The 14,896-nt window shown below is 38.0% G+C and overlaps 2 protein-coding genes across 3 annotated transcripts; both read right to left on the bottom strand.

The window, feature by feature from the left end:
- Positions 1-789: 789 nt before the first annotated feature.
- On the bottom strand, positions 790-5,515 carry Rnf146 (Ring finger protein 146). 2 transcript variants are annotated; one of them, XM_089468085.1, is made up of 5 exons: positions 5,076-5,515; positions 4,810-4,958; positions 4,051-4,204; positions 2,991-3,428; positions 790-1,586 (listed from the first exon to the last, which is right to left on the bottom strand). In XM_089468085.1, exons 1-5 carry the CDS (start codon positions 5,371-5,373, stop codon positions 1,498-1,500), a joined length of 1,128 nt encoding a protein of 375 aa, XP_089324211.1. In that variant the 5' UTR covers positions 5,374-5,515; the 3' UTR covers positions 790-1,497. The 2 variants fall into 2 exon arrangements, with proteins under 2 accessions (XP_089324211.1, XP_089324210.1); XM_089468084.1 differs by having other exon boundaries at positions 790-3,428; positions 5,076-5,514.
- A 5,730-nt stretch (positions 5,516-11,245) lies between these two features.
- On the bottom strand, positions 11,246-14,666 carry Oat (Ornithine aminotransferase precursor). The gene is made up of 3 exons (XM_089467118.1): positions 14,096-14,666; positions 11,655-12,469; positions 11,246-11,590 (listed from the first exon to the last, which is right to left on the bottom strand). Exons 1-3 carry the CDS (start codon positions 14,413-14,415, stop codon positions 11,430-11,432), a joined length of 1,296 nt encoding a protein of 431 aa, XP_089323244.1. The 5' UTR covers positions 14,416-14,666; the 3' UTR covers positions 11,246-11,429.
- Between the last annotated feature and the right edge of the window lie 230 nt (positions 14,667-14,896).

The raw sequence follows: 14,896 nt of genomic DNA, 5'->3' as shown, positions 1-14,896 counted from the left end.
GAAAACAAGTGCAGCAGGTAGCATAATTTCTATGTAAACAACGATGACTCATTCGGGCAGACTCGACTCCCAGAGAACTCTCCAAAACCCGATTTCAAATATATTTATGTGACAGCTACGATCGCTGCTTCCCTTGCTGCATCTCTTTTCCTCTCGCGCGTCACATTGTTAGACCTGTGTTGTCCCCTTTTTTAAGCCTGTTTGTTCACTTACAACAACAACAAGATTCTCAGGAGGTCCAGTAAATTAATATGCTGCATGCGTGCGTTTTCTTGTGGTCCATTGCGCATGACTCAATAGCCAAGCATTTGCAGACGGACAGGGTCCGATGCCAAAACAAAGAAACCCATAAAAAACAAGGATTTCATTTGAAGTCGAGTACAGGTAGGCAAAGGTAACAAATAGTTTCTCAAAGCGAGGGTTGCCTGTTGATGATGATCAAAATTTGTTGATGGCGTATTTGATAAATATTGTGTCAAGATATATATTTACAATGCTTTTATCTATTTGTTCAGTTAAGATAGTAGTTTCTATGAGAATCAGGCAGAGAACTGAGCACATTAAGTGGCAGAGTCAACAATATTTTCTTATTGAAAGTAAATGAATAATATATTTATATACTTACTTCATATTATCAAATTTTGACTCGAAGTAGACATTCCCATATTATTTGAAATTAGACTTCTTCAATAGCAAACTATTTCATAATATAAATTATAATTTCCATAACTCATTCTATTTATTTTCCATATATTAGTTGTTTCTTAGAAAATCAAACACCTCCGCCTGTTTTTGCTTTGAGAATGTTTATTTGCAACTTAATTACAATAAAGATTAAGTAGTCTTAAATATAATAAATCAACATGGCTTACACACGAAATTGTTCTGCTTTATCAACGTCGTCTAGGTATAACTCTACGTAAATATCTAAAAATATGCCTCGGAGCATGGAGCATCATGCATTTTTATTCCAGTTTACAATATCAATTTAAATTGCGAATGTTCCAACTTAAGTGAACTGTTGTGACATGCTGTTAATATAACATAACATTAACAGTGTGCTGTTAGCAAATTTTTTATTGGCTTAACAGAGAGCTTTGCGCTTGGCACAGTTTGATTTTACATTGATTGTTGTTTTGAGTCTGTTGAAGCCAAAAATGATTGAAAGATTTCGATAAGTACAGGATCTAACTGTCACCATTAAGGAAGATTTCAATGGATAGTCTTGCTTCTTAAATGTATAAAGTTAACAGAGCCAGAGGAACAAAGGACAGAAGAGAAATGAAAGACGGAGAGAGAAAGAGATCAACATTTTGGCATTCATAATGAAGCTTAGCTTAATTATCTTTATTTTATATTCAATAGAAATGGAAATTGATGATCAGAAAGCTTTTCAGCAAATGTGGTAAATGAGTTAACATGCAATTGGATTCTGTTTTTGGATATTTGTTGTATATATTACCGGAATAGGGGTTGGGGGAGCTCTGGCGCATGTACTCAGTAGAGCTTTAGGAATAACGTTGACATAAGTATAACTACGAATAGGCATTTCACAGTTAGATGTGATGGCGGGGTACAAATCGAATCTATAAAACAGTAGTCACAAAATATACATACATATATATTAATATAGGCAATATACACATATGTATACATACATACATATATATAATTAAATGCATTTCGATTAGGCACAATTGAGCTAATGATTTTAAGTTAAGATTAAATGAAATAAATAACAATTCTCCATTGATTGACCTGTCGAGAAACTCAATTGCTAACCCAACGAAATGCTCTCTCTAATATATAACTTATTTTATAATAATTATAATTAAAATTTTCACAGAAATTGTTTGTTTTAACGCACTTAACGGCGACTTATGATATAATACGAGTACAGGGTGTCTCATGTCGGGGGATTAGATGTAAGCCGAATTGCATCCCATCGAAAACCCAATCGAATTTATATGTATTGTCCATCTCACACTACGCATTCTTGGTGGTTGCTTAATTGGCTCGGGATATTTTCAATATTTTGGTATAGTTATGCATATATATAGTATATAATAGCAGAAGGAAGGGGAAATTCCTCAATGAGATTTTAATTTGATGTACCTTTAGCGACTATCAAGGAATACCTGCCTAAGGTTCAATATTTTAGGTTTTACTAACAGAAACGTATTTCTGCTTATCTCTAAATGAGAAGCTGTTCTCTTTGAGCTTTTTTCTTCATACTTCCTAGGGACCATTTGATATTACTGCTTTCCAGATCACATCTAGCTGTTTAGTATGGTATATACATAGTTAATAGTTGCTCAGGTTCAGATTGATAAGGAATTTGTATATGCACTAAGTGTATGTATGTTACCCTGTAGGCTGTCTCTCTCATCTGTTTCATTACTTTCGGTTTTGTTTGTTTTATAGATTTAGATTCTCAGGTACGCGCCTCATTTCTCTAGTTAACATTCTGAAATGTTGACATTTCTAAAGGAACCTCGTTCGCGTTTCGAGCTTTAAGCATTTTCTTCTTCTCTTTGTGAAATTGTGAATCGGAAATTAGAAACTCAATGGCCCATTGTGTTCATCGTGTGGTTCGCTCGCCTCGATCGCCTCAGCTGCATCGCTTCCATTGCTCTCAATACCCCCATTTTCGATATCATTAACATCTTCATCATCATCGTCATCGTCGTCCTCCTCGTCACTGGAATCGGCAAAGTTGCGCAGCGTGAGCGCCTGGAAGTCGTTCAAGGCCTGCTCGAAGAGATCTATGGTATGTTGATTGGTCTCGATCACCTGTTGCGTGGTGTCCAGCAGATCCTCTGTGGCGCTGCGCATGAGATCTTGTATGGAATTTGAGTGCGAAGAGGCAAGCGAACGCGTGGCAGCAACACCCAAGCCCAGACCCAGACCCACACCCGCACCTGACTGCTGCTCATCACCTGTTGCACCTGCTGAGTTGGCTGTGTGTGGATTGGAGTAGATTTGCTCACCGCTTAGATCGCTGACGCTGTCGCTGATGTTGCTGGCGGCCAGACCGCGCGTCAGCTCATCCGCCGCCGCCAGTGTGGAGCCAATGATGTCGCTGGCAATGCGAATGGCCGCATCCCGTGCGGCAATGGTCGATATAAATGTGGGTGGGCCGCCGGAGGCTGCAGCCGTTGGTGTCGGATTACTCGGACGACTGAACACCGTGTCGCTGGTCACCTGATTGCCCTCGATGCGTAGTCCTGCCACGCCCTTCTTGGGTATGGTGGCCAGATCGCGTTTGACGCGACGACAGCGCGTCGGCTCATTCTGACGCTGCTGCACCAGCTGCTCCAGATCCACTATGTAGACATAGCCGGCGACGAGTATGGTGCAGGACTTGTCGCCCTTCTTGAAGGCCTCCTCAATGTCCTGGCTGGTGCGATCGTCATATTGCCACCAACCTGTACAGTAGTAAGTAGTTTAAAGGGTTTTCACTATTGCTTTTGCGCCTCATGGCTGGATCACATGTTGTGTATGGGTTCTTTGATAACGGATTAATAGGATTAGTAGGATTATGAGGATGTGGGGATTAGGTATTAAGTAGCATTGTGTTTCAATCCGGCAACGCCTTTGACACCTGGCGCCGGCTCCGATCTCTTGCGTCGTATTATATTTCGCTTTCTGGACGGCTGCGAGCGCAACGATTGCGTCATATCGATCAGATCAATGATATACAATTGGCCGCAGATGAGCTGCTGGCAGCGACTTGGGTCCTTGGGACGGCCGTCCGAACTGCTGTCCGAGGAGATTTCCTCGCAATCATCATAATCAATAGTCGCAAACATCTCTCTCCAGTTGCCTTCTAAATTCACACTTTCCTGCCGATTCACTGGTTTGCCTTCTTTTGCTCTTTTGGCTTTGTATGCGAGGAAGGATTGGTAGGACGTCTCAAGCTCTCCGTTGGTGCGCACATCATACGCCCACCAGCCGCCTAGGGTTTGTGTTCGGTTTATGCTCATGGACATGGATGTTGTGGTTGTGGACTAAAAGACACCGCCACCAAAAATGGAGGAAGCCACTTACCATTCCGTCCCTCGTAGTACCACTGATAGCCATCCTCGGTGGCGCGCGTGGCACAGATGTCATCGATGCCGTTCACCAGCTGCGGATGGTCCAGAAACTCGGCTGGAATCTCACGACGACACATGGCACAGCGGCGATTCTTATAGGCAACGCCCTGAAAGCAGAGGGAAGCTTAATAAGTTTTGATTGATCAAGAGTTTTACTTAATTATATGAATAATGGAAATTGGCAGAAAAAATTAAAAATTGTCTAGTATATAAAAAATAGATAGATAGCCTAGAAAAAAGATTATACTTATAGATTCTAACCTACATACACATACATATAAACATATCACATTTACATAGGCTATTTCACATGAATTTCATCCATGTTATTTACCTTGAATTAAATATAATCAATTTGTTATTTTACATATTATTTTACAAACATTAAATGCTGACATGTTGGGCTAAGGGCAGACTTGAAATTAATTCGATATTGCTATGCGGAAGGTAATTGAATTGAATTTGAATTATCCAAGCTAGCGCAAGCGCTGGCAAGCAGCGGGCACACATAAGGGTTAATGGCAGCGGCGCAGCCTTGAACTTCCCTCGTGCGTGTGTGCGTGCGAAGCGTTGGGCGCACGCGTTTCGGGCGTGTTGACCAAAAATATCAAAATATCAAAACGGAACGCGACATGAATGAGTAAATGCTTCCGGCTAAGCAGCAGAGGAGGGAGAATCGGGAAGGGGAAGTTGTTTTGGGCGCGACACCTACCTTAACGCACAAGAAGCAGAAGATGTGACCGCAGGGCAGGCGGGCGGGATGAATGCACGTTTGTAGGCATATGGGGCACTCCAGGGTGGCGGTGGGGTTGGATGCGTCAGCGCCAGGCGTCGCATTCGACGCAACGGCAACAGCAGCGTCTGAAAGCAAAGAGTATTTATTGCGACACGAACAGACATGCACCAACATGTAATGTTATTGTTTTTGTTTGTATTCGTATTTTTTTTTTTTTTTTTTGGTATTTTTTCTTTTTGTACCTGTTTCTATGTTGGCAGTTTTGAGAGCTTCGGCTGCTGCAGGCGTTGATGGTGCAGCGACAGCAGCAGTTGCGGTAGCTGAAACAGCAGCAGCTGCAGCTGCTGCTGCCGAGGTGGATGGTGAGACACAGAGATCGTTGGTTGGCATTGCAGGATGCACAATGCCCACAAATTGCATATCGTCATCGTCGTCGTCGCTGTCGTCCAGATTTATGATGCCTTGGTTGGCATTGGTTGCGCTCTGTTCTGTATTATTGCTGGCGCCGTCGTCAGTGCTGGTTGCAAGTCGTTTCGACATTTTATTGCTTAATGATTTGCACACACAGAGACTGGAACCAAGCGTTTGCACAACGCGACGAAAATATAATTTGTTTCTTTCTTGTTGCTCTCGTTCTTCTTCTTCGACACGAAACACATACACAACTGTGGGCACCTTACAAAAAACGAGTTTAACATTTGCTGTAATGTTATTAACAGCGTTCAATAACAGAAAACAGCTGTTGTTCATCGATTATTTCGATAAATTATTTTGAATACAAGCTCGTTGCTTAACCAGTTTGAATTTTCAAATAGCATATAACAGCTTTAGGGGTTTTGAGTCTCGAAGTACTGCTGTATTGATATTTCAATGGATTTCGCAATATGATTATGTTGTGGATTTTCTAATTATCAATTAATTTTTATTGCATATCAATTATTATATATTTATTTTATTATATTTATTTATTGGGAGTAAAACAATTTTTGGATAACGCGCCTTGGCTGTTAATCATAATATTAAATCAATTCGGTGATAGACCATAAAAAATTGACAAATATTTTGAATATGTCGCGAGCTTTAAATTTACAATTCCCAGTTTAATATATTTTTGATTTTTATTAGCTTGAATTTTACACAATTCGACTGCAGCCCATTAAATTCAAGCAAAAGCCAATTAAAATTATGCGCTTCATTACATGCGACACCTTTTTACGCAATCGGCTAGTCCCCACATGCAGCACAACACAACACAACAGAAAAAAGTTTAACTTCATAAAAATTGACAGCCCTTATAGTCGGCAACAATAAAAATAATAATAATATAAAATACAATAAAAAAAATGCAACTTCAACGCTCGTCACATGGCATCACGCACATTTTAATATGCAGTCAGCATGCTGCAGGCAAAAAAAAAAAAAAAAGAAAGGACACTCCAGGACACAGTTGTACGCAGCCCTTTTGAACTCATTACATGAAAATCAATTTTTGGTTTATTTTTGCCGCATGGCCAACACGGCTCTGCCACAATTGCATGTCATTTTTTGTCAATTACATAGAGAGAGAAAGAGAGTGAGGGCGAGAGAGATAGAGAGATATACGGTCAATTGCCTAATTGCGCGGCTCCCGGGCAGACAAACACGTCGAACTGAACTCCCAACGACGAGTTTTGTAAATTACTCCACACATGTTGCTGCTGTTGTTGTTTGAGCCTTTGGGCTGTTTAATGCACGTGCCTCACTCGCTGCTGCCATTTAAAAATGTGCTCGCAAAAAAGGAGAAGTCAACCATTACGTGCTCCGATTCGCTCTCCGTATGCAAAAACAATTGACAATCGGGCGTTACCGACTACAGAATACTCAGGCATGGTCCCAAAAGCTGTCAAATCAATTTTACGTTTTGCCACGCCCTCAATTGCTATGTGTATTTTATTTTTGCGCATATCAATAGTCTTTAAATTTGATGTTTCTAAATCTTCTAAATCTCGTATGCCTCTTACGTGCCTCATTAACCAAAACCAATAGACTCATTCTACCTTCGTGAATGAGTATGAAAACTGTTTAATATGCGCCACAGTTCACCAACTGAAGAGTCATTCCCATTCCCCTTGCCTCTGCTCTGCTCTGCTTTGGTTTAATTGTTCGCCTAGCCATTCGGGCAATTGAATTTTGTAGCCAGCAAACAAGTAAAGCAAATAATCGTCTGGTTAGCCACAAAGCGCAAAAGAAAGTAAAACCATTCAAATAACTAAACTTAATCTTAATGTAATTATCACAGCAACCAAAAAAAAAAAAAAAAAAAAAAATACGTTTATGGCCAGCTTCAAGATTATTAAAAGGGGCCCGCGCCATCAAGTCATAAGCATAAAAATATTACAACTCACAAAATGTTTTTACCCCATAGAAAAAAAGAAGGCGAAAAAAACAGCAGCAGGAAAAGTCCTTGTTCTTGTCCTTGTTGTTGGCTTTTGTCTACTTTTCACCCTCATTTTGCGGCTGCTTGTAATAAGCTACTTTTGCATTGCTCTTTATTTTATCATTTGACTTGCACCACCCAACCACATTTTATTATCTTTTTTTTCGCTTCCCTTTCTCTTTATTTTCTTTTTTTTTTTTTTTTTTTGTTCTTCTGCAAATCCCTTTAATCAAAGAAAATTGGCTGTTCACACATGTGAGCCTTGGGCTTATTATGAAACGTTGATTCTTTTTCTTTTTTAGCTCTTAGTTAAGCTCTAATAAATTTACGAGCATTTAGCCAAAAAACAATAACAATAACAAATTTGCACAATTTGCTATTAATATTCTGATTTTTTAGGTTGATGAGAAACATAAAATAAAATATACATTTTTATGGGAACAGAATAGATAATATTTGTATTTAAGAAACATTTAATATAGCCTATATAATATTTTTATTTATTTAATATTTTTAAGTATTTATTTTTTAGTTGATTTTATTAATTTTTTTGTATTGTTTATATTTTATTAAATTTGCATTTATTTTTATGTATTACTTTTTTTAAAATTATTTTATGTATATTATTTTTGTAATTTGTTTATATATTTTTTAAATATATATTTTATTTATTATATTTTTATTTTCATACTTTTTATTTTATTTATAAAATAGTTTTTTAATTCACTTCTTTTTTATATATATAAAACATTAAGAATTATAATTATAAATTTGTTTGCGTTAGTATGATTTTAGCTCCATCAACTTTTCTTACCATCAGCTTTAAGTTCTCTCTTAATTCCAACGATGATTGTTCCGCTTACACAGAATTTTCCGTGACAATTTCCACGTAATCTAAACCATTTCAATTTGCCAGTCTGAGTCTGTGGCTTCGAGCCAAAAAGCTTGCGCGACAAACCATCAACTTGGCTCGCAGCTAACCATGCCTACTTAATGCGACCCTTGGCAGTGCGCCCACCTCCATATCACCTGACAAATTGTACGCCCCCGCCCACACCCATCCTCTACGGGGTGTTTATTCTTCAAGGCTCAAGGCTCAGCTGCTTGTCACTTGCATATTGATTTTAAAGATTTACAACGGGCACAGCATAAAGCCAGGCCATGCCAGGCCAGGCAAGGCGAAGCAGCCCAGGCACAACAGGTGACAGCCAGCGCGACTCTCATAAGTAGGCAACAATTTGGGATACCCTGTAAACATGGTAGTTAAAGTTATTTAGAGTTTTAGCGAGTGGAAGATACGATGATGTATATGTATATAATATTATATGTATATAATATTTGAGAGTGGAAAATGAGAAATAGGAGAATATAGCTACAGCAGAGTGGTTCGTTGAGAGCTGAGAAAGTCGCATGAGCTCTACCAAAGTAAAATGAAATAAATAAACAAAATATTATAGAAAGAACTTGTCTATAGTGTATTTATGTATTTTTCCATACATTTCATATTACTATGTTTATGTTATGTTTTTAAAATTAATATTATTTTTTTATTTTTTGTAAAATTTTTGCATTTGTGTTATGGATTGCAGATGAAAATATTGGCTTTTTATTTTAAGGTCCAAACTGTGTATGCCAATATCCCTTCTTTTATTAAAGAAATTTACATATCAATTTTGAAAAAAAAAAAAATTTTATAAATATATTCCTATAAAGTAACTAAAAATTTAATATTTATATATATATATATATATATATATATATATATATATATATATATATATATATAATATTATATATTATATATATATATTATATTTGAAATTAAAAAAAATATAAAAATATATTTTGTTAATAATAATATATTTCAAATTATATATTTTATCTCAGCTAAAACATTTCCTTATAAATATATATATTTTTATAAGCAGTTGCAATATTTTAAATTCAAATTTAATCATAGAGTATTTTCTAGTACATCTAGTACATGCAGCACCAAAAAGTCTTCCCCCATTTTTTGTACTTGCCGCCCCATTTGTTCGAGCTGTCAACAAGGTGCCAGAAACTGCCTTTTGGTTGGGAGGGGGCGGCGGCGCCAAGCGTTTCGATTTGTGATTTTTATCGCGTTGTATTTGATTTTTATTATTGTTGCTGCAATTTGCTGACAGCAATTGAAAAGCAATTGAAAGCGATATGCCAAATAACAAGCGCAGTGAGCCAAGGAAAGTCAGGTGGGGAAGGACGAGGAGAGCAGCAGGACAGCAGCAGAAACTGTTTAACAGGAGCTGCTTGGCTAATTAAAACTTTGGCCATTTAACAAAAATACATATAAAAAAATAAAAATACTTCTTAAGCAGCAGCCCGAAGTGCGAATGGGTCATAAAAAACAATGCGATAAGCAAACTTGGACCCCGGGGTTGGGGCTAAGGGTCAACTAAATCAAAGCTGCCTCAGAGTTCAACTCTGGGTTAATGCAACGTCTTTCAGGCTGCTTTGAATGTGAATAGAAAAGATGCAGACCGAGGCTTATCGGGCACACACACAAAAAAAAAAAGGACACTGTCTGCTGTGCGTGTGTGTGTGTGTGTGTGTGTTGGGTAGGTGGTGTCAAAAACCACACGCCGCTTGGCTGCCTTTTGTCCTGGCACTGGGTACTCGTGTCCTTTTGCCTTTTGTCCATAATCTTTGGCATTTTATCGTCGTCCATCTGCTGATGTCTTTATTAAAAATAGGAAAGAATACAACAAAAAATAGAAGCGAGAGAAAGTGGAGCAAGTGGCGGAAAAAAATGCAATTTTTAGCCCATTTTTTTGTGGGTTTTATTGCCAGACAGGACACAAGTTAAGCATTTTATTAGCAGCAAACTTTGCAACTTCAAACTTGAAGATGTCTGTGTCTCCTGCTGCTGTTGTTGTTGTTGTCGTTGTTGTTGTTTGCCTCAGTCTCAGCAGGCGCTTCACATAATTAAATAAAGCGTTAAAATTAAAAATCAAGATTTCTCTAGATTTTTTTTTATAGGTTTTGTCTGAAGCTGGCGCATCCTATGGAGCAGCCGTTGCCACCCGTGCGATAAGCGGCAAACATTTTCGCAGTCCTTGGCCAGCTGAGCAACCCTGCGCCTGTCCCTGCCCCTGGCCCATTCCAGTGTTAATTCGTTTTTTATGCTTTTCTGCCTTATTCTTTTAAAGTGCCAAAGTCCTGAAGATAAGACGAAAATGTTGCGACATTTTCCGCCTTGTAATTGTCCCGTGCAGGATGCGCGATGTCCAAGTTTATTGCCTAACGACCGCGGCACGTTCCCATCCACTGTGGTCTTTTTATATTTTAATTAAAAAATCTGGAATGCCAATCTTAATGTTGACACACTCACCAGCTAAAGGAAAGTGAACACAGAATGACACAGAGAATGACAGAGAGAGTGAAAGGGATGGAGTGAAGTGGGGTTGGCTTGTTATTGGCATTATGAAATCAAAATGTTTTGGCACATTTTTTAAGTTCTTCTTTCGCTTTAGGTATTTAACTTGTTATAAAAGAATTTAAATATAATACAGTTACAAATTAGTCGACTAGAAGATATAAATTTCATTATTCTTTATATTATGAGAAAAGGGCTAGACGTCGATAATAAATACAGGACTGTTAATAGACACTAATCTGCTCAAGGTCTCATTTTCTTACTTTTTTATTTCGATTTAAATTAATTTCTAATTTTCTTCATACTATTATTTTATATTGAAAACCTAAATTTCCTACTCTTCTCCAATTTCTTAACTCCTCAACTGTTTGGGCTTCTTTAATACCTTCTGCTCCTACTTTTCATGTTGATTCAACTCCTCCAACTCTCTATCTTTTGCTTTTCCAACGCATTCTCCTACTCATCCTTCTCATACACCTTTTGCGTCACATTCTTCGTTTCATTAACATTTCATCTCATTCTTTTCTTAATCCTCTTCGTATTCCTCTCTCCCTCTCTCTGATGGAATTCCATTTTGACTTCACTTAGGAAGTTAAAGATTCTTTTATTATCAAAATTTTGCATTTACATTATAATTATATTATTTCAAATTTTTGTAAAAAACATATATAATATATAATATAATATATATTTCTCAGACTTATTCTTAAATACTCGTACATAGCTAAACATATTTTAAATGCTATAGTTATAATTAATATTTAGGCTTTACATATTAAGAATGGTCTTCTTGATAATATCAATGCTCTCCAGCATTTGGGCCTCATTGATGACCAGAGGCGGGGCGAAGCGGATGATGTCGCCGTGGGTGGGCTTGGCCAGCAAGCCGTTGTCCCTGAGCTTCAGGCAAACATCCCAGGCATCGTATTCTACGGGAGATCAAAGATGGAGAGTTAGTTTAATGAAATATGGGACAAGGAAGATTCGACTTACTGGAATTAATGACAATGGCATTGAGCAGACCCTTGCCCCGGACCACCGAGACCACCTCCTTCGGCAGTTTGGAAAGCTCTCCGCGCAGGAGTTGGCCCATCTTGAAGGCATTCTCAGCCAGACGCTCCTCCTGCAGCACCTCCAAAGCGGCGATGGCCACACGGCAGCCAAGCGGATTGCCGCCATAGGTGGAGCCATGCTCACCCGGCTTGATGCACAGCATCACTTCATCATTGCAGAGCGCTGCCGAGACGGGATAAACGCCGCCAGAGAGCGCCTTGCCCAGAATCAGTATATCGGGACGCACTTCCTCATAGTCCACGGCCAGCATGCGCCCGGTGCGCGCCAGTCCAGTCTGCACTTCATCGCCGATCCAGAGCACATTGTGCTTGGTGCACAGCTCGCGCACCTTGCGCAGGTAGCCCTCGTCCGGCACCACGACGCCCGCCTCGCCCTGGATGGGCTCCACCATAAAGGCACACACCGTGGGATCCTGCAGCGCCTTCTCCAGTTGCTCCAAATTGTTGTAATCGATCAGCTCAAAGCCGGGCATATATGGACCGAAGCCTCCATAGCTGCTCGGATCACTCGATGCTGAGATGGCCGCCAATGTGCGGCCCCAGAAATTGTTGCGGGCGAAAATGATCTTGGCCTTGTTCTCGGGTATCTGCTTCTTCACATAGCCCCACTTGCGAGCCAACTTGCAGGCCGTTTCACAGCCCTCCACGCCTGTGTTCATGGGCAGCACTTTGTCATAGCCAAATAATTTTGTAATATATTCCTCATATTCGCCCAGAACATCGGAGTAGAATGCGCTGAAAGAAGAAGATGTTAAGAAGATTAAAGATTAGATGAATGGAAACAAGTATGTAAATGAATCAATACAGTATATGTAAAAAAAAAATTAGAAAAGAATGAATTAAATAATTATCTCAAAAAAAAAAAAAAAAACAAAAAAAAATATAAAAAAATAAAATAAAAAAAAATTGAAATGAGAAAACAAAAATCAAAATGAGGAAACAAGTATATAAATGAATCAATATAGTATATGGTAAAAAAAATCGGCATAAAAAAATAAGACAGAAAAAAATAAATTAAATAATTATCTCAGAAAAAAAAATATATAAATAAAATTAAAAACATAAATAAACAAAATTAAAAAAAAAATAATAAAAAAAAAAAATTAAAATGAGCAAAAAATTGAGGAATAATAAGAGCTGAATATTATATCATTTTATATTAAATATATTAAGGCAAAAAATGCTGGCGTTGCAGTTCTCACACCTGGTCATTCCTCATGTACACAGGTAGATCATATTTTGAGTATTTATTTTCATATAGAATAAAAAAGTACACAGTGTCATATATATTAAAAGAAAATGAGAAAAAAGTCTTCAAAAAACCTCAAACATATTTTAAAACTTATATTTATAAATCCAAGATTCAGTCACATGACCTTAAACACAAAAATCAAGTCTGATGTGTTAATCGAATCCTGATATTTTGCTATATTGATAACCCCTAACCGTCAATCGAGCTTATCTGAAATTGTTTAACGCCCGACAATTTGCACTCTACAAATCATTATTATAAATTAAATATATTTCTTGAGCAATTTCCGGTTAGAATTGGTTTTCAATCGAAAAATTTGATTGTCAGGTATTAATGGTTCAGCAAGTTGGGTCATTAAGAGCAATTAAGTGATTTATTTATAGTTTTATTTGAAGCGACTTAAGTGTTTTTTATTTGCAGCTCCTAAAAAATTCAAGTGCTTTCAATTGCTAATTGCATATACGCTATATACATACGTATATATAATATATAAGTGATAAGAATCATTTTGGTTTAATATCTGTTAAATGGTTCAATGATTATTTATTTCTATTAAATGTAAAATTATTTTTTTCAATATATATATACTGATAAAACTATTAAATATATATTATGTGAATTATCAAAAATTTCGATTCCTGCCAATTTTTATTTATTTTTAAAGTCAAAAAAATTTATGTTTTCCTTAATTTAATCATTTATGTTTTATTTATAGATTTAGCTTGAAGTCTTCTGATTAGATTGTTAAAATGTGTTTTGCTAGCTATTGTAAGCTTTGCCCCAATTAAAATAAGTTAGCAACATAAAGCTGCCCTCTAATCAGTGATAATAAAAACGTTTTATCACTGAACAAAATAAAAAAAAAGTCACTTCACAATGATTACGAACTGTAATCAATGGCACACAGCAACAATAATAATTCAGAAATATCAACAAAAACAACAACGGAACAAACAAAATCAAGTTCAATGAAATGTTTAAAAATAAAGCTCATAAAGCTTTGAAGCAACGTGTTCCGATAAGCTTTAAAGGGGGGCACGTCCCACAGCAGCATACAATTGTTGTTTGATGCTCTTCTTCTTCTTTGTATTTTTGGTTGTTTCACTTACCGTGACGTCAGTGCTAGTTTTTTTGACTGCTCCGTGAGTGCCTGGATAATCTTGGGATGACAGTGACCTTGGTTAACTGCGGAATAGGCGCTGAGGTAGTCGTAGTAGCGTTTGCCCTCCACATCCCACACGTGCACGCCCTCGCCCCGGCTAAGAGCCACGGGCAGCGGATGATAGTTGTGTGCTCCATATTTTTGTTCACGTGCAAAGACCGCCTCGGAGCGGCTGGTGTTCGTTGGGCTCGTCTCCTTGGGCTGTGATTTCTGTGCCATGCAGCTCAGGCGGCTGGCAATACCACGTGTACTCAGTTTGGAGAACATCTTCGATATGGCTCTTAATTGAAATATAATTACAATTCGTTGCGCGGATCTGTTACACCTTCACACTTGATCGCTGCCAGCGGCTTACTGAAAGTTCGCTCGCAATGACAGCCGGCTATATATACCTAGCGCGTTATTCTCTTACTTTTTGACGAGTCACACGATTTACGACAAGCTTTTTTAGTGCATGCCCCCTGCGTAGAATGAGCGAGCGAGAGGGAGACTGAGAGAGTGGCAGAAGACAGTGAGAGGGAGAGAGAGAGGGGGAAGTGAGTGCTGCTACTTAACACTCTCTGCTCGTCTTGGCTTTGGCAGCTTAGCTTAGAATGACTTATTGGTCTTATCTGCTTAAGGTTTTTAATGCCGGGGCACACACATACACAGATACATGTTTGCGATTACTTATGTACGTATGTGTGTATGTTTAAAAATAGCTCAATTGATGCTTTGCTGTTGTTTCTGCTGCTGTTGTTGTTTTTGC

This window comes from Drosophila arizonae, chromosome 4, assembly GCF_054131065.1.
Source record: "Drosophila arizonae isolate 15081-1271.41 chromosome 4, UAZ_ARI_1.0, whole genome shotgun sequence".
Lineage (NCBI taxonomy): Eukaryota > Metazoa > Arthropoda > Insecta > Diptera > Drosophilidae > Drosophila > Drosophila arizonae.
The sequence above is the reverse complement of the archived record's forward strand: the minus strand, read 5'-3'. Positions and strand labels throughout refer to the sequence as shown.